The sequence below is a fragment of the Alligator sinensis genome, unplaced genomic scaffold (genome assembly GCF_000455745.1).
Source record: "Alligator sinensis unplaced genomic scaffold, ASM45574v1 scaffold781_1, whole genome shotgun sequence".
NCBI classification, from domain to species: domain Eukaryota; kingdom Metazoa; phylum Chordata; order Crocodylia; family Alligatoridae; genus Alligator; species Alligator sinensis.
This window is the reverse complement of record NW_005841845.1, coordinates 2,953,205-2,970,041: the sequence shown is the minus strand read 5'-3', so window position 1 is coordinate 2,970,041 and position 16,837 is coordinate 2,953,205. Positions and strand designations below refer to the sequence as shown.

The 16,837-nt window shown below is 60.3% G+C and overlaps 2 protein-coding genes and 1 long non-coding RNA gene across 3 annotated transcripts in view; 1 reads left to right on the top strand and 2 right to left on the bottom strand.

Moving 5' to 3' along the window:
* The window catches only part of LOC102380057 (phosphatidylinositol 3-kinase regulatory subunit gamma), a 93,092-nt gene extending 76,265 nt beyond the window's left edge, over positions 1–16,827 (bottom strand). Inside the window, exons 1-2 of the mRNA XM_025206538.1 lie at positions 16,729–16,827; positions 16,206–16,291 (exon numbers count right to left, since the gene is read on the bottom strand). The gene's annotated coding sequence lies outside the window, so the exon portion shown is untranslated. The remainder of the gene's footprint in view (positions 1–16,205; positions 16,292–16,728) is intronic.
* LOC112550599 lies at positions 2,203–5,836 on the top strand. The gene is made up of 2 exons (XR_003094529.1): positions 2,203–4,737; positions 5,356–5,836. It is a non-coding gene; the product is annotated as an uncharacterized LOC112550599 (long non-coding RNA).
* Positions 15,564–16,837, bottom strand: part of LOC112550695 (phosphatidylinositol 3-kinase regulatory subunit alpha-like) — a 46,212-nt gene continuing 44,938 nt past the window's right edge. The window contains exons 7-9 of the mRNA XM_025207114.1: positions 16,772–16,808; positions 16,206–16,291; positions 15,564–15,697 (exon numbers count right to left, since the gene is read on the bottom strand). Coding sequence (XP_025062899.1) covers positions 15,564–15,697; positions 16,206–16,291; positions 16,772–16,808 — 257 coding nt within the window. The remainder of the gene's footprint in view (positions 15,698–16,205; positions 16,292–16,771; positions 16,809–16,837) is intronic.

Sequence of the window (16,837 nt, the reverse complement as noted above, 5' to 3'; positions counted from 1 at the left end):
GGGGGGGTAACGAACAGGCCCTTAACGAGCCCCAGGTTTGCATGAGGGGTGCTGATCCCACGTGCTCCGTTCCTCTGACTCCTGCTGTCCTCAGCGGGCACATCCAGGGCTCCCACGCCCGACGTTGGCACTACCCTGCTCCGCTCCACCCTCCTGGCCCTCCTGGCTGCGCTTCCCCGGAAAGAAGCTGGAGCAGCTCGTTCTGTGCTGCCGTGAGATTTCCCCCGGCCTGGAAGGAAGGACACGGGCTCCTGACTCTGCATTTGTTTGCCCTGGGTACGGGCCAGCCAGCTCGGTTATCCTCACTCGGCCCGTGGATGCCCGTCATGCCCCACATTGGGCCAAGCAACACTGGATCCCAGAGTCACCCAGGGAAGAAGCAGATGTCTTCCCTAGGGAGGACTCAGCCGCGGTGAGGAAGGGGGCATATTCCCCACCATCCCCTGCTCAGCCTTGCTCCTGCCTGAATCAACAACCGCCGGGGCTCCGGTTACCTCCGAGGCGAGGAGGGACCTTGGCTTTTCCCCGGCTGGAGGAGCTGGCCCGCCAGGCCGTGTGCCTTGAGTCACGCGGCAATGATGCTGGCTGCAGGGCTGGGAGCCAGGCAGCAGCTATTTATAGCAGAGGAAGTTTGGGCCTTGGAGGCTGGTGACTCACGGGGCTGCTGCCCCTGAGCCAGTCCGGCTAACGGCGGTGCAAAGCCATTTCCGGACTCGCTTGTCCGCCATGGGATGGGCACCGCGTCTCTGCACCGTGAAGGCACCGGGTGGCAGGAAGGTCCCTGCCAGGCGTCTCCTGGGCTGGCGTGCAAAGGCAGGGGGGACCTGGCGCGGACGCATTCGCCGCGTGCAGGCGTCAGGGTAGAGTCAGAGGATCCCAGAGCCGCGGGGCTGGAAAGGAGCTGCGGGGGTCGCATCCAGTCCGAGCCCTGCCTGAGGCAGCATCGGCCCCATCCAAACCAGCCCAGACACATCCACTGTCCGGCCTCGAAGCAAAACGACCGTCAGTCCTGACAGCCCCAGGCCTTGCACCCCAATCTGCTGCCGGGACAGCTGGGGGACCCGGAGGTGGTGTTCAGCCAGAGCCCTTCGACGGCAGGAAAGCTCTGCCATGGGGCACTTTGTACCTGTCTCTGCCTACAAATGCCCCATAGACACGTCCCCCAAGCCATGGACACAGGCTGTGTCTGCCATGGACACGTCCCCTGAGAAGTGCCCTGATCCTCTTCTCTTTGCCCGTGGCCAGACATGGTCCAGCTCAAGGGGCTGCTACAGCATCAGCAAGGCAGGCACCGGCATTGTCATGAGAACACACACGTGTGTCACCCGTGCTTGTGCGGCTCCATGCAGCCATGGGCATGAGGGCCTTGTGTGAGGGGGCCTGATCTACCGGCAAGGACAACCCCACCGGGGGCAGATGCTGGGGTTCCCACAAAGAAGGGACATGGGACACATGCACACCCGTGCTCACTGGCATATCACACAAGCATGCCCTCCCTTGCACGCTGTTCCATGCACCCCCACCTCTCTTGCACGCGTCCCTGCAGGCCCTGCTCAGATGTTGCTCCCCTGCCCTGGCTCATGGGGACACAGGTCCTTGCACATGCAACTGCACCCCCTGCCGTGCCCCTTGCACACTCTTGCTCTGGGCTGCTTCCCCTGCTCACATGTCCCAGGAGGCTCTGTTTAGGGGATGGGAACGCTGCCTGCAGCTCCAGGCTGCGTGAATACGAGTGGAGGATGTGAGATGCTCTCTGGCTGACAGGGGCTCTGGGTCCTGGGGCTTCCTCCAGATGCACCCGGGGCAGCTGGGTACCCAGGCAGGGCAACTGGTTGCCCCAGGTTTACACCCAGGGCTGGGAGACGGGGCAGGGCGGGGAGACGGCACTGTGCTGAGCTGCGTGCTACACACAGAGGAACAATATATAGCTTTCTTCCCCCGCAGAGCCTGGCCCCGGCAGCAGAAACCTCCCCGGCGATGCTATTGTGCCTGAACACACACAATGCTCCGGCCTTATCACCCCTTATCTGCTCCGGCCACTCGGCACCGGAGGAAGCGGGCTGGGAGCCGGCCCCGGTGCATTTCCGCCTGTCTTCCCGATACAGCAACAGGGCTCCGCAGGGGGAGCTCGGAGGGGGTTTCAGCCCTGCTGGGACTGCTGTTTCCAGGGGATGGTTATCTGGGAGAGAGCAAGGCATGGGCAGTGCAAGCTGGGCCTTGAGAGAAGGGGCTCGGGGGCAAACGAAGCAGCTGCAAAGCTGGCGCCTGCCTTGGGAGCACACCCGTGTGCTGGGGACCGGGCTTATACCACCCCCGGCAGTCCCTGGAGAAGGGGCTCCGACGGGCCCACAGGGAGTCCGGCTATCACCGCGGCACGTCCGTGGGACCATTGCAGAGACATCTCCAGCTGAGATGGAGGCCCCGCTGTGCCAGGCAAACCCAGAGACTGCCCCTGCCCCAAGGAGCTGAACAGATGGGCTGCTGCTGCAGATGGGGAAACCGAGGCATGGAGGGATGACACACCTTTGGCCAACATCCCAAGGCCACGATCGCCCAGGTCTGCTAGACCAGCCTGCCCCACTGCCACCCATGATGCTCTGTGGGTCAGGATCCAGCTCTCCCCCAGCTCAGCCTGACCAGGGTTTCCTCTGCCGTTATCCAGGGAGGGAGGTGGGGGCGCGGCATCCTTCTTGGGGGAGCAGAGAGATGCCTGAGCCCACCATTATTTAAGCTCCATCGGGGTTTTTCCTGACACGGCTCTGTGGCGTCACGATCCACAATTAACAGTAAGCAGGATACAATTAGCTCCGTCAGCAGCACCCCTGGGGTCACCCCGCTGGCATCTGGCTCCACAGCCCCCGTTGCTGCCGGGAAGCGGGTCATTTCACTGCCATCTCCTGTGCCCACGAGGGGCAGACACAGCACCCGGAGCCACCGGTGCCCTCCCCAGCTCAGCACAGGGCGGTGTGTCCGGAGCAGGGCACTGGGCCCAGCAAGGGGATCAGGTCAGAAAGACTTTTAAAGCGTCCGTAAATCTCGCTCATGCAAACAGTCACGGAAGGACATGGGGTGATGGCATTTCCTCCTGGCTGGCCGGTCCCCTCACCACCAGGCCCTGAGAGCTGCCAGTATCAGGCTGTCCGGGATGCCCCAGTCCGATGGGAGACGTGCTTCGGAGAGGACATGAGGGGGGAAGGCCGAGGGGTACGTCCCGTTCTGCCTCCCTGGCTCCCCCCAGGCGGCTTCCCGCTGGCCTCTTGTGCAGGCAGCGATTGGACCGGGTGCGAATCTCCAGCCCAAACTGGTGCCACAGCCCCCAGGCACTCAGGGTCAGCTCTGCTGTGCTTCGTGGGGTGGCTAGGGGTCTTCTGCTTGTGCTCCACAATGGTATGAGCAGCCAAGGGGGTGCGGACAGGTCACCGATAAGTATGGCCATTAATTATATGCATCCTGGCACTCTCCAGCATTGATCGGCTGAAGGAAGCATGTGGATGTGAGCGCTCAGACAGCATCCAAGCTTTAGCCTGGGAGAGCCTCGGCCTGGGAGGAGGCTGCGGGGGAGAAACGGCTGGAGAAGAGCAGAAGCCCGCGGCGCTCGGGCAGACTGGACGGCAGGGAGCAGGGCCAGTCCTTGTGCCTCGGAGCCGATGGTTGCAGAAGGGCAGCTCTCGGCTGGGGCGGGACACGGCTTCTAACTCCCCCGGGGAGAAACCCTGCAGCCTAAAGGTAGCCGGCATCCCGCCGGCTGGACCGTGCTGTGCTCAGCCCGGCGGCGAGGGGCAGGGGCTGGAGGTGTGCCCCTTGCCCCGCACCGTGCGGGGCCAGACCTGGCTGAGACGGGACGCTAGCTCGTGCCACTTCATGCCCTCCGCGCTGGTCCGGGGGCAGCAGCGCTGGTGCCAGGCCGGCCTGTCGGAGCCCCCGGCGGACTGGAGTCCGGCCTCGCCGGCTGATAAGATGTGCTCCTGCTTCTAGCCGGCGGCGTATCCCCTTTCTCTATCGGGCAGCCGGCAGCCAGGCTGGCGGGCCCCGGGGAGGGTCTCGTTTCAGCAGCAAGCAAAGCAGCGCGCGGCCTGGCGAGGCCTCCGAAGAGGACGGCTCGGGGGAAAAGCCGGCGGGGGAGACGGTCCACATTTCAGGAGGCTTCGAGGAAGATCAGACCCCGTTCAACAGAAGCATTAGGGGACTCCTGTGCTGTCTGCCTGATGCGACGTGAACCCGAAGCCCGTGGGATCCGCCGGGGACCTGCTGATTCGCTCTGCCTTCAAACCCTCTCCTCTGGGCTCTGGCTCCTTCCCCGGCTCCCGTCCTGTCCCCGCAGGCTTTGGGCTCTGTGAGAAACCCCCTTGGAAATGGCTCCCACGCCCATCGTGACCCCTGCCAACGCTGATCAGCGTTTACTGTATTTTTTCGCATACCACGCGCCCCCCAGACACACACCTTGCTTTGGGAAGGCAGAATGAAGAAAAAGAAAAAGACTTTTCCTTTGAATCAAACTGGATTCGTGTTCCCTATTGAAGGGAGAGGCAAGGATTTCTTAAGGGGATCTCTGTTACTTGACCCACTACATAGCTGGGATAGAGTCAGATCAGCTTTCAAATGCAAGGCATCCATTGTCGCCCTAAGAAATCCTTGCCGCTGGCATCATTCCTGGACCGTCGTGTCTGCAACATCACCCTGGCACTCCCCTATTTAAGACGCACGCTGCAATTCTCAGTTGCTAATTTTGGGGCAAAGGTGCGTGTGGTATATGGGTCAGTATGGTAATTGCTCCCGCTGTTACCAGGGGGAAACCCATTGGCTCTACCAAGGGAGAGCAATTCAAGTCCGCCACCCGGGTGGGATCCCCAGCAAGCTCCAGGGGGAACCCCCCTCCAGGATGCATCCTCCACCAGTGACAGGCTCCACCAATGAAATGACAGGCAGCTGATTTAAAGAGACAGCGTCAGTTTAGCGCTCAGAGCGAAGCCCTTGGAAAGCAGGAAGCTCATGCTAGGGAAGGTCTCTGCAAGTTATTTTTAGGTCCCAGGCAGCTTGATTTCACTTCAGCCTCCCCCCTGGGAAGCCCGAATCCGGGGCAGGAAGCCAAAAGAGCAAGGAAGGGAAATGGGCATCTCCTACAGACGAGGGATGCTCACATCGTGCGCCCAAAAAGCGTAACACAAGGGCTGTCCCGCTTCCAGGCTGTGCCGCCTTCACGCGGAAACAACCGCAGCCAGGGCTGGGACGGGACCCTCCACCCGACCGGCCTGCTTTCCCAGCATGGCCAGGCATCGGACACCAGGTCAGCAGGGAGAAAGCACGAGACTACAAAAATAACCCCTTGCTTGCTTTCTAAATGCATCTCTCTTCCAGACTTTGAGCTTCGTGCAGCCCCGTTTCTAAGCAGATCCCTCACCAGAGGCTGCCAACACCGATAGCCTCTGGGTTTCACAAGGCTCCGGGAGCTGGTGATTGAAGGAAAACCGAAACCACGTTCAGCCTGGGCCAACATGGGCGGCAGATGTCGATGGGGATGTGTCTTCCACCTCCCCCCTTAACGCTGCAGGGAGTTTCAGCTGTCGGTGCTTTCTCTCCCTCCTGCTTTCCCCTGGGCACAGCGAGTGGCTCCAGCCCTTCCCCCCGGGGCCATGGAGCGGCTGGAAAATGTTACCCCGGACACATCTGGCTCTGCAGGATGGGGCCCTGCTCTCGGCCTCCCCCCGCCTGCTTCGCCGGGGAGCTGAGCTTTGCTGCATCATGAGCAAAAAAAAAAAAAAGAAAAGAAAAAAAAAGAGGCTTCTGCAGCCTGGGGAGAAAGAGCCTGTGCACAGATAATAAAGCAAAGGGGAGTCAATTAACAGGCCTATAAATAGCGCCTGGCGAGGGAAGGGAGATGATGTCATGCCAGCTCGGAGGAGCCGCGATGTCAGTCGATGCCGCGCTGGCCCAAGGGGGGGTTGGATGGATCGGAGGCGGCCGTGTCTCATCCAGGGACACCCCAAAGGGTGCTGGGGTCCCCGGTGAGCCGGGAAGTCCTGACCCAGGGGGTGGTTAAAGGCCCGAGGCGGTGAGGTGCAAAGTAGCTGGCAGGGGGGAAGATGGGGAAAGCCGGGGTGGGGGGCACTCAGAGGGTGGCATGGATCTGTGTGCAAAGGGCCTGGCCTGGCTCTGCCCCCTCACCCCTATTCATGCCCCAGGCCCCTCTGCACCTACCCCGGGCGGGCACAGGGACCCCAGCCCCAGTCCCTTCCAGCCCCTAACAACTATGAAACTACGAAATCCTGTGGTCCAGTCGTTCCCTGCCCGATCCCCCTTGCCCCTCCCCTAGGGCCCACGTGTGCCACGTCAGCCTACAGAGCCCTTCCAACCCTCTCAGGCGATAAGCCCTGTGAAGTGGGGCGCGGGGTCTTCTGGGGGTCTCTGGGAAAGCCTGCTTTCTCTATAGGGTGTGGGGTGGGGGGGCAGCTTCCAATAAGGCAGCCTGGCCCTCCCGGGGGGGAGGGATGGGGGGGCACAGGCTCACAGTGCCAGCAGGGAGGACGCCGAGGTCTCGCTGCAGGGGTTACTCCTTAGCTGTTCCTGCTGCATCGTCTCCCTGCTGCACGAGGCCCGGCTGGGGAGAAGTGGGCACGCTAGAAGGGAGGAATAGGCTGCAATCGGACCTGGACAGGTTACAGGGGTGGGCCGATGAGAACAGGATGGGGTTCAACACTGACAAGTGCAAGGTGCTGCACCTGGGGAGGAAGGACCAGCAGCATACCTACAGGCTGGGGAACTCCCTTCTCATCAGTGCAGAGGCAGAAAAGGATCTTGGAGTCATTATAGACCCCAAGATGACCATGGGCCGACAGTGTGGGGACGCGGTCAGGAAGGCCAACCGCACCTTGTCTGCATCCACAGATGCATCATGAGCAGGGCCAAGGAGGTGATCCTCCCCCTCTACGTGACACTGGTCAGGCCGCAGCTGGAGTACTGCGTCTAGTTCTGGGCGCTGCACTTCAGGAGGGACGTGGACAGCATGGAGAGGGTCCAGAGGAGGCCACCCACACGATCGGGGGTAGCAGGGCAGGCCCTACGAGGAGAGGCGACGGGACCTGAACCTGTTCACCTCCACAAGAGAAGGCTGAGAGGGGACCTGGTGGCTGTCTGCAAACTGGCCAAGGGTGACCAGCAGGCAATGGGAGAGTCCGTGTTACCCGAGCACTACTGGGAGTAACAAGGAATAACGGCCGTAAGTTGATGGAGAGTAGGTTCAGGCTAGACATCAGGAGGCGCTACTTCACTGTCAGGGCGGTTAGGATCTGGAACCAACTTCCAAAAGACGTGGTGCTGGCTCCTACCCTGGGGGACTTTAAGAGGAGGCTGGATGAACACCTTGCTGGGGTCGTTTGACCCCAGTACTCTTTCCTGCCATGGCAGGGGTCGGACTAGATGATCTGCTCAGGTCCCTTCCGACCCGACCAACTACGAAACTATGGAAAAAGCGTGCACGTGCATACACACATGTGCATGCACACAGTGGGGAACAGCACTCACACACGCATGCACACACACAGACATGTGCGCGCGCACACACGCTGTAGTACCAGTGCTCACACACACGCATGACATACACATATGCACACACACATGCATGTGCACACATACATGCACAAATATACACACACAAGCAGAGGCAACAGAGCAGTCACACACACATGCACATGCATGACACACATGCACACATGCTGAGGCAACAGAGTGCTCACACATGCACATGCATGATATGCATGTGCACACACAGGCATGCACATGCACACATGCAAAGATGTGCATACACACATGCACACACATGCATGTGCATACGCATTCATGCATATGCTCACACGTGTGGACACACACGCACAGAGTCTGGAGAGCTTCAGGGAGGGGTCCGAGTCGTCAACCCACTGTTCCTAGGGCCAAGCTGGGGGATCCTGGTCCAGTCTGGTGGGCAGCAGGATCTGGCTCCCCCACTGCTGGAGGAGCCCTGCTTCACAGGGGATGTGGCCTCCATGAAGGTGGGATCAGGGCCTGGCAGCCTCCCCTTGCCCAGACCCGCGTGATACTGCCCAGGAGAGCCGCTTCACCAGGGCTGGCCCTCCCTGGCCTGCTCGCGGCCCAGCTCAGCCCAGCCAGGGGATGCCAACGAGGGGATCCGGAGACACGCAGCCCCTATCGCATGGCAAACCCTCTGGGGAGTCTGGGCATCAGGGCATCCTGCTCAGATACGAACAATGGGGTCCCCGGGGCCTTCAGGCACTGCCCCTGCTCTGCCACTGACTGACCAGGCAGCCTTGGTCTACTCCCTTAGCCTCCGTGTGGCACCAGGACTGCGGGAGCAGATGTCTCCCTGCAGCCAGCCACAACCACCCCTTTACCAAGGAGGGGACACACCAGGCCATCTGTCCCAGCAAGGTGCTTCCCCTCCCATGCTCCTGCCTCTGCAGCTCACTTCCAAGTCGGATCACGCGTGTCAGGTGCCAGGGAGCCATGGGCTGCCCATGACTAGGGGGCTGCATGACAGCCGCTGTGCACCCGGCTGGGATGTGGCCTGATCGCGGCCTTGCTCCCGGCCTGGGGATGCTCAGGTCCCTCCGACACGACCCTGGGGGGCTCTGCCTCCACGGGGCAGAGGGATTCACCCCTCCTGTTCCCAATGGCCAGGCCTGTGCCCATGTGTGCTAGGGCTGTCAGGCTGACCCCGTGACTGGGGGGAGATTTCAGGACTTTGGCAGACAGAGCAAGCCTTGGCGTCTCGGGGTGCGACCCCGGGAGCAGCAAGCAGCTCACGGGGAGACGGGCTAGCTGGAGGCACGGATGGAGGAAGCTGCTGGAGGTATGTGGCAGCAATGGGCATTTCCTTGCTGAATGCACCTGCGAAGCCAGCCAGGGTCACCCCAGGACTATGCCCGTGTGGGCTTTGATGCCCTTAACCCTAATGCCAGGCCGAAATTTTCCCTCCAGACTTGGTCTTGACAGAAATGAAGGGCTTGTGGGGGGGTGAAAAAGTGACTGCAGAAAACATGTGTTTGCCTGGAAAGCATTCCTTTTTCACTGGAAACCCTGGTGCCCGGAAAGCGAGGTGGTTTTGGCCACAAAGTGAAAGAGCTGAGACGCGGCCTGAGCAGGGAGCCAGGCCCGGGGAGGTGAACGGGAGCCCGACGCCGGCCTCCGAGGGAGGCACCGCGGTGGCTTGTCCAAGCTCACATACTTCTGCACTGGAGTCATGGCCAGGATAGGAAATTTAAGGGGAATTTAGGCAAAAAATAATGTTCTCTTCATGCCCTCGCTGTTTTTCACACAAAGCAGCACCCCCTGCCCTTTGCAAACGGCTTGGAGAAGCACGCACAGGTTTTACGGAGCAAAAAGGCTGCTTTCTTGTCCTCGTTCTCCTGCCGCGACGAGGGGGCCGTGGACTACGTAGAAAGGCGTGATGATGGGGCAGGGCCTTCGAAACATCACCGCCGGCGGTTGGATCCCAGCCGGAGCAACGCTGGGAGGAAAGCAGGGAGCTTTCGCCCCGAGGGTATTAGCAATGATGCCCCAAACCGCAGGCACTCGCCCGAGGTCTATCCAGGCCGGAGTCAGGGTGAGGTCACTCGCCGGCTGTAAACTCTTGACTGCTATTTATATGGGATTTGCACTTCGCCCGCCGGTTATGGCTGGGTATTTATATCTACTCCCCACCTATGATTATAAGCCACAGCTTCCCCCATGCACACGCGTGTGTGCATGCGTGTGTGGTGGGAGCCGGGGAGGCGGGCGACTGATCCAGGAAGCTACGGCTCCTTCTAGGAAGCTAATAATAATTCCTCGCCCTCTGCAAACATTGAATTAAGCCTCCCAACACCGTCCCGTGATGACAGAGGAGCCATAATGCCTTCATTGTTCAGAGATAAACAGGTTACGAAGGAGTCACGCGCACTGAGTCAGTCGAAGGAACTGGGAATTGGACCCCAGTGTCCTGGCTCCCGCCGTGGCGCGCTCAGACCACATCCCCACCCCGATCGGGTGAAGCCAGGACGCCCAGCCCTCTGCCTCCACCCCGCCACAGTCCCCATCCCATGGGGGGTCATCCAGAGGATCTCGCTGGGCTGAAGAGGGATGTGGGGAGGCCAGGAAGGGCACCGGAGAGACACAGGGTGGGCCTCGTCTCCTCCATCCTCAGCCCCTCGCAGCTCCAGGGCATCCCAGCGCTCGGCCTCTCCGACACTGGCCCCATCCCAGGCTCACACCAGCTGCCTCTATCTTCTAGACCCAGGGCCCTGCCGCCCTGGGAGGCTGGCGGGACCCTGCCGGGCGGTGGGAGCAGAAGGACCCCTGCTTGCAGCTCTTCCCCGCGACGCTTGCTCCCTTCCCCAGCTCTGCCTGGTGGGCTGTGCTCGAGCCCTGGCTTTCCCGGGCCTCGGTGGCCTGGTCCGTGAAGCCCACGCATCATGGGTGCTGCTTTCTTTACGTCTGCACTGTGCTATGAGATGGGAGGGGAGCTCCAGGAAGACAAAGAAATGCTCATAGGGGAATTGCAATGCAGAGAATCAGGTACGGGGAAAGGCGGCCCAGGGGTCAGGGGCTCCAGACCCCTGGTTTCAATTCCCTGCCCTGCTCTACAAGGCTGCCTGGGGAGCCTTTGCTCTCAGTGCCTCGGTTTCCCCCTCTGCACCAGGGCCACGGCAGAGCTGGGGCGTACCTCCGGGCGCAGCAGCAGGAGGCTCCAGGCTGGAGCGGCAGACGCACGGAGCAGGACCCGGGGGCAAGGAGCTTCCCAGAAAGAGCTGCTTTCTCTGCAGAGCTGGAAGGAGAAAGAAATGAGCCTGGTCCCTGCCGCATAGACGTTACTCATAGACATTATGGCTGGAAGCCTAGGACGAGCAGAGCCTCTATGAGCTGCTCCTCCCTGCCCTTCTGGCCTGCGCGGAGATGCCGGGAGCCTCGGAGATCCCTGGTGCCTGCAGCTGGACGCGCTGCCGGGGTGGGCCAGGCCTGACATGCGCCAGCGTACAGCCCGGAGCAGCTACCCCCAAGCATGGCAACTTGCATGGCACAGCCGGCTGCAGCTGCTGGGCTGGACTGACAACACGGCATCAGCTGAGCCAAGCGCCCCTCCTCGCCTCTGCCCTGCGGCCAGAGCTCGCGCCCGGGAGATGCGTTGTGGGTCAGGGAGTGCCAGAGGCAAGGCAGGCCCTGTGGATAACCCGGCAGTGACTGTGCAATGCACACGTGTGGATGTCTGGTTTTTTGTGTGTATATGGAGTGTGCATTTGCAGGACCGCATGCATGAGTGTGCATGGGGGGGTGACGGCCACGCCGCACCTCTTCCAGCTGTGAGGAGAGAGGACGACAGCGGGGATGGCAAAACCCCACTTGGGGAGGAGGGGGGGTGGTCCTGGACTTGCTATCAAGGAAAGACAAGGAGCGGCGCGGGGAACCCGGCGCGGTGCAGACGCCCGGGGAAGAATGCAGCCGCTCAGAGCCAAGGCTCCTTGCCGCATTCTTCGCATTCCCCCCGGCTCGCCGCTGCCCGTCCGAGGCTGCAAAACGTTCACGGCAGGTCAGGGAGCCAAGGCCCCGTCCGAGCCCCGCACGCTAGCAGAAGAGGCTGCCCCCAGCAGCGGTACAAGGCGCCAGGCTATTCTCAGGGGGCTCCAGGATATTGCAAGACCGCGAGGGAAATGCTGACATGGAGCAGAGATGCTGGCGTGCAGGGCAGTGCCCGGGGACCACTGCCTGGCACACCTGGGGAAATGGAGGGTCTTGTCTGAACCAAGTCCCTGGTCTCTAGCATAAGCATATTGCCCACGGCGGGGATGCAGGCCTGCCAGCTCAGGCTTCATGCTGGCACCCAGGTGAGGTGTTGGGTGCAAAGCAAGTCACCCCGTTTGCTGCAAAACAAGATCCCCTGCCCCTTTTCCTCCTGTCTCGGGCTTCTTGCGCGTGTCCTTTCTTCCCAGTTAATCCCAGAACGGTGCTGGGATTTGCACGACGATGAGGCTGGGATCACACTCAGCGCTGTGCATGCACCCAGAGTGGCTATGGGCTGCCATGACCCAAGGAGGTCACAAGCGCAGTCAGTGCCAATGAAGGGATGAAGCAAACGGAGAGGGGGGAAGATAACGAAGCCAGTAGCTGAGGGGCTGTTTGCCAGACCTGTGGAGTGACGCCTGGCCTGAGTCGCGTGGTAATGATCCAGAGCGGGTCCCTGGAAGTGCTGGGAAAGCAGGAAAGCAAAGCAGGGTGAGTCAGGTCACGGCTGTATTATGTTGGCAATTAAAGGGTGGCAAAGTTTGGGGGCGGACGACGATTTAGGAATGAGACCACAGTCGGGTACATGCTGGCAAACACCGCGCCGCCCACAGACACGAGAGACCGAGCCTGCAGCATCATTCAGGACTGAGCAGTGCCCTGTCTCGTAGCGGCACAGACTCCTATTGCCGTGGGGCTGGAAGGGAGCTCCAGACGTCACGTCCAGGCCAACCCCTGCCTGGGGCAGGATCAGCCCTGTCCAAACCAGCCCAGACAACCCCATCACCCAACCTCTTAGCAAGCTGCTGTCAGCCTGACACAGCACCAGACGTTGCACCTGAACCTGCCGCAGGGAAGGCAGGGGCACCGCGGCGGCCAGCACCCTGCGGCTGCAAAGGTTGTTAATGCACATCGAGAGATCCCAGGCAGAGGCCGTGCCCCCGCCACAGAGGAAGGCAAAACCCCCCAGTCTGGACCAATCTGACCAGTGGGGAAAAGTGACCACAAATATGGCATCGGACTGACCCTGCGCAGAGGTGCAAGACCCTCTAGCCAGCTTTATGTCCCAGCAGGAGCACTGGCACAGCCCGGTCCAAATCCCTGGCCTGAGCTGCAGCCGGCACCCAGCGCCTCTGAGAAAGGTGCCCACCCCACGACACATGAAGCAGCAAGGGGGACAGGGGCAGAAACCCCCCAGCCCCATGCGGCAACAAGCAAACATCCCTTCGGCTCTACTCACAGCCCTGTTCTCCCCTGTCCTTCGGTCTCCAATTGTCAAAGCATCGTCTTGCCCTTGCAAATCTCTTGGCGCTCTGGTGCAGTGCCCGAAGACTGGAAGAAGGCCAATGTGGTGCCTATCTTCAAGAAAGGGAGGAAAGTGGATCCGGCTAACTATAGGCCCATCAGCCTGACTTCTATCCCGGGGAAGATCTTAGAAAAGTTTATTAAAGAGGCCATCCTTAATGGACTGGCCGACGCCAACATCTTAAGGGATAGCCAGCACGGGTTTGTTGCAGGTAGGTCTTGCTTGACCAATCTCATTTCCTTCTACGACCAGGTGACCTATCACCTGGACAAGGGAGAAGAGATTGATGTCATATATCTTGACTTCAAAAAAGCCTTCGATCTGGTGTCCCATGATCGCCTCTTGGAGAAACTGGCCAATTGTCGCCTTGGGTCCTCCACGATCCGCTGGCTGGAAAATTGGCTCCAGGGTCGGACCCAGAGGGTAGTAATCGATGGAAGTCACTCATCGTGGTGTCCTGTGACCAGTGGGGTCCCCCAAGGCTCTGTCCTTGGACCCATACTGTTCGGAATTGGGACCACAGTAAGAATTAATACATATTTTATGTCTACCAGAATGTGGCACATTCTTTGTGTTTCGCTATGAATAATGTTGTAATGCCAATTTTAATTTAATTTTATTTTTTGCATAGCACATGCTGATCTGGAAACTATATTTCCAGAAAGACTGCTTACTTTCCTTCATCATTATGAACATGAGCCTGCAGTGCGATGCTGCGGCTAGTAAAGCGACCAAAACGCTGGCTTGCATCCATAGATGCTTCTCAAGCAAATCCCGGGACGTCATTCTCCCCCTGTACTCGGCCTTAGTGAGGCCGCAGCTGGAGTCCTGCGTCCAGTTTTGGGCTCCACAATTCAAAAAGGATGTGGAGAAGCTGGAGAGAGTGCAGAGAAGAGCCACACGCATGATCAGAGGTCAGGGAAGCAGACCCTACGACGACAGGCTGAGAGCCCTGGGGCTCTTTAGCCTGAAAAAGCGCAGGCTCAGGGGTGATCTGATGGCCACCTACAAGTTTATCAGGGGTGACCACCAGCATCTGGGGGAACGTCTGTTCACCAGAGCGCCCCAAGGGATGACGAGGTCGAATGGTCACAAACTACTACAAGATCGTTTCAGGCTGGACATAAGGAAGAACTTCTTTACTGTCCGAGCCCCCAAGGTCTGGAACAGCCTGCCACCGGAGGTGGTTCAAGCGCCTTCATTGAACACCTTCAAGATGAAACTGGATGCTCATCTTGCTGGGATCCTGTGACCCCAGCTGACTTCCTGCCCTTTGGGCAGGGGGCTGGACTCCATGATCTTCCGAGGTCCCTTCCAGCCCTGATGTCTATGAAATCTATGAAATCTCCCCAGCTGCAAGAACATGCTGCCCTAATTTTCCTCGAGGCCGTAACGCCACGCATACGTGCAGGGCTCTGCTCGGCCTTCAAACTCAGCGTGCTAAACTCATTGCGGGGACTGGTAAACGAGGGAGACAGGGAAGGAGCGCAAGCTGCGTGGAAACCTCTGGGCATTGATGGTGTTTTCCAGGCCTTTAAAAATAATCACCTCTTCTCAAAACGCATTTTGAGCCAAAAGGTCATGCACATGATGTGCCAGTTCGGGACACGACGATGCTTGCGGCCCCTGTATGAATCCAGCCCCAAAGGAACAGCATGTTCTGCTGCTTCCCTCTGCTTGCGTGTTGGTTTGCAGCGCACGAGCCCACCCCAACCTCCCGACAGATTTATCGCGAGGTGCGAACAAGCGGCGTGTTAACATCAGAACTGGGAAGAGGAGCCAGAGCTGGCAGTTTCTCTCCATCCCACTCAAAATGCTCAACCGAGTCAGGAGCGGATGCCGGAAAAATCCTGACCAAAGTCTCAGCACGCTGGGAAGCAGAGGGCGACCCGAAATAAAGACAGCCAGATTGAAAAGCAACCCCCTGCATGCACTTCTCCACTGCAAGTGCATGTTTGGTTTTCACGTCTAGTTCGATAGATGTAGCTCTGTTAACTCGGTTGCAAACAGGCAGGACCAGGCACAGGTAGAAGGACCAGTCCTTGCTGCGGGAAGCCCTGGGGAGAGCAGACTCCACGGGGGGAAGCCCTGTCCCCGCTTCCCCTACATGAGCCATTGCTCCCACGAGGAGGGAGGTTCAACGGAGCAGCGTTAGGAGCGTGGGGGTTGCACCCGAGCAGCCAAGCCCGTAGGCAGAGGCTGAGTCCTCAGCACCACCAGGCAGCGGGTCGGATGCCAGCCTGGTCCCTCCCATGGGGACACAAATGAGGAGTCAGGCAACCGGGGAGAATCTATGGGATTCCCCTGACAGGGGGACTACAAACCCCTGCGGGACTCGTCCCAGCAGCATCCCTCGTTTGCATGCTCCTCGGACCTCCTGCCACATCTCAGTCCCTGCCCCTGCCCTGCTGGGCTCTGATCTACCATCTGCTTGGGCCACGACACCACCTCGTCCCTTGACTTGACACCTTGCAATGGGTACCTGGGGCGCCGCCAGCCTGCCTCCGGGACCGCGCTATGGCCCAGTCGATCCTGACAACCGGCACCTGCGAAACAACCGCTCGGTGCAACTGGGGGACACGGTAAAGCCGACCACCGTGACCTTGAGCCAGGTGGCAGAGGCGAGGCCAGAACCAGGACTCGGCGGCGCTGAAAGCGGAGGAAACAAACCACCTGTGGCTGGAAAATACAGCTGGGAGCGCAACCAGCGTCCCCCTCCCTCCCCGCACAGGCTGGCCCCATCCCAGACACCACCAGCACCAGGCACATCCCTCGGCTATTCCCTGCAGAGCAATTAAAGCCGGGTGGCTGCTGGAGCCCGGCTGAGCCGCGCTGCCAATCAAGCGCTAATGACCCTGCGCAGAGGAGGCAGGAGGGGAGACAGCCTTGGATCTCCTGTCTCTGCCCCGGGCGGCACCACCACGCTGCAAATTGCCAGAGGAACATCTTGATCGCAGTGAAAAGCAGGGAGTGTCGACGCCTTCCCTCGCCGATACTGCCAACCCGGTCGCAGCCCGGCAGGAAAACCTAGCTCCTCGGGCGTGCCGAGAGAGTGGACCAGCGATGCAACCAGCACCAATGTCCAGGCTGGGAGGCCTGAGCTGGGGAGATCCCGTGCCCTGTCCACCCGCCTGTCCCACGGAAACCCCTTCCCTACCGGGTGCCACGTCCCTCTCGGCCGTGTCTCCAGCCAGGACGAGCGCCTCGATGATCTTCGCGTGGTGCTCCGGGTTCACCTCCGTGCTGGGGAGAGAAGGGCGGGAGGTGAAGGGGGCGCTGGGAGGAGCGACGAGCAATGCGTTTGTGTGCGTGTGCCCGGCATCTGCCCTGGTCCCTCTGGGAACAAGCCTGGTGCCAGAGAGGACCGCAGCCACGTATCAGAGCCTCAATGGGCTGGAAAGTCGCATCGGAGTCAGCCTCGTGGACTCAGATTAGGATTAATGCACCCATTTCACAGAGGGACAAATCAAGGCGTGAGGCCCAAAGCAGACCCAGGAGTCTGGGCCGGTGCCCGAGTTGCCCAAGACACTAGATATTAATTTGGGATTAGGTTGCAGCAGATAGGCCCCCAGGAAACAAGAAGCTTTATGTCAAGGACGCGGGCAGCCCTCGGAGCAGAGAGCACGACCCTGCATGCACTGCCGAGCAAGCACAGGCAGGGCCTCCTCCTGCAGCCTCACCTGGTCAGCGCGGCGTGGAAGAGCAGCTCTCCGAGGAGCTTGCCCAGCGCCCGGGCGGCCGGCCGGCTCCAGCCGCCGTTCTGGCCCACGCGGCAGAAGTGGCGGGGGC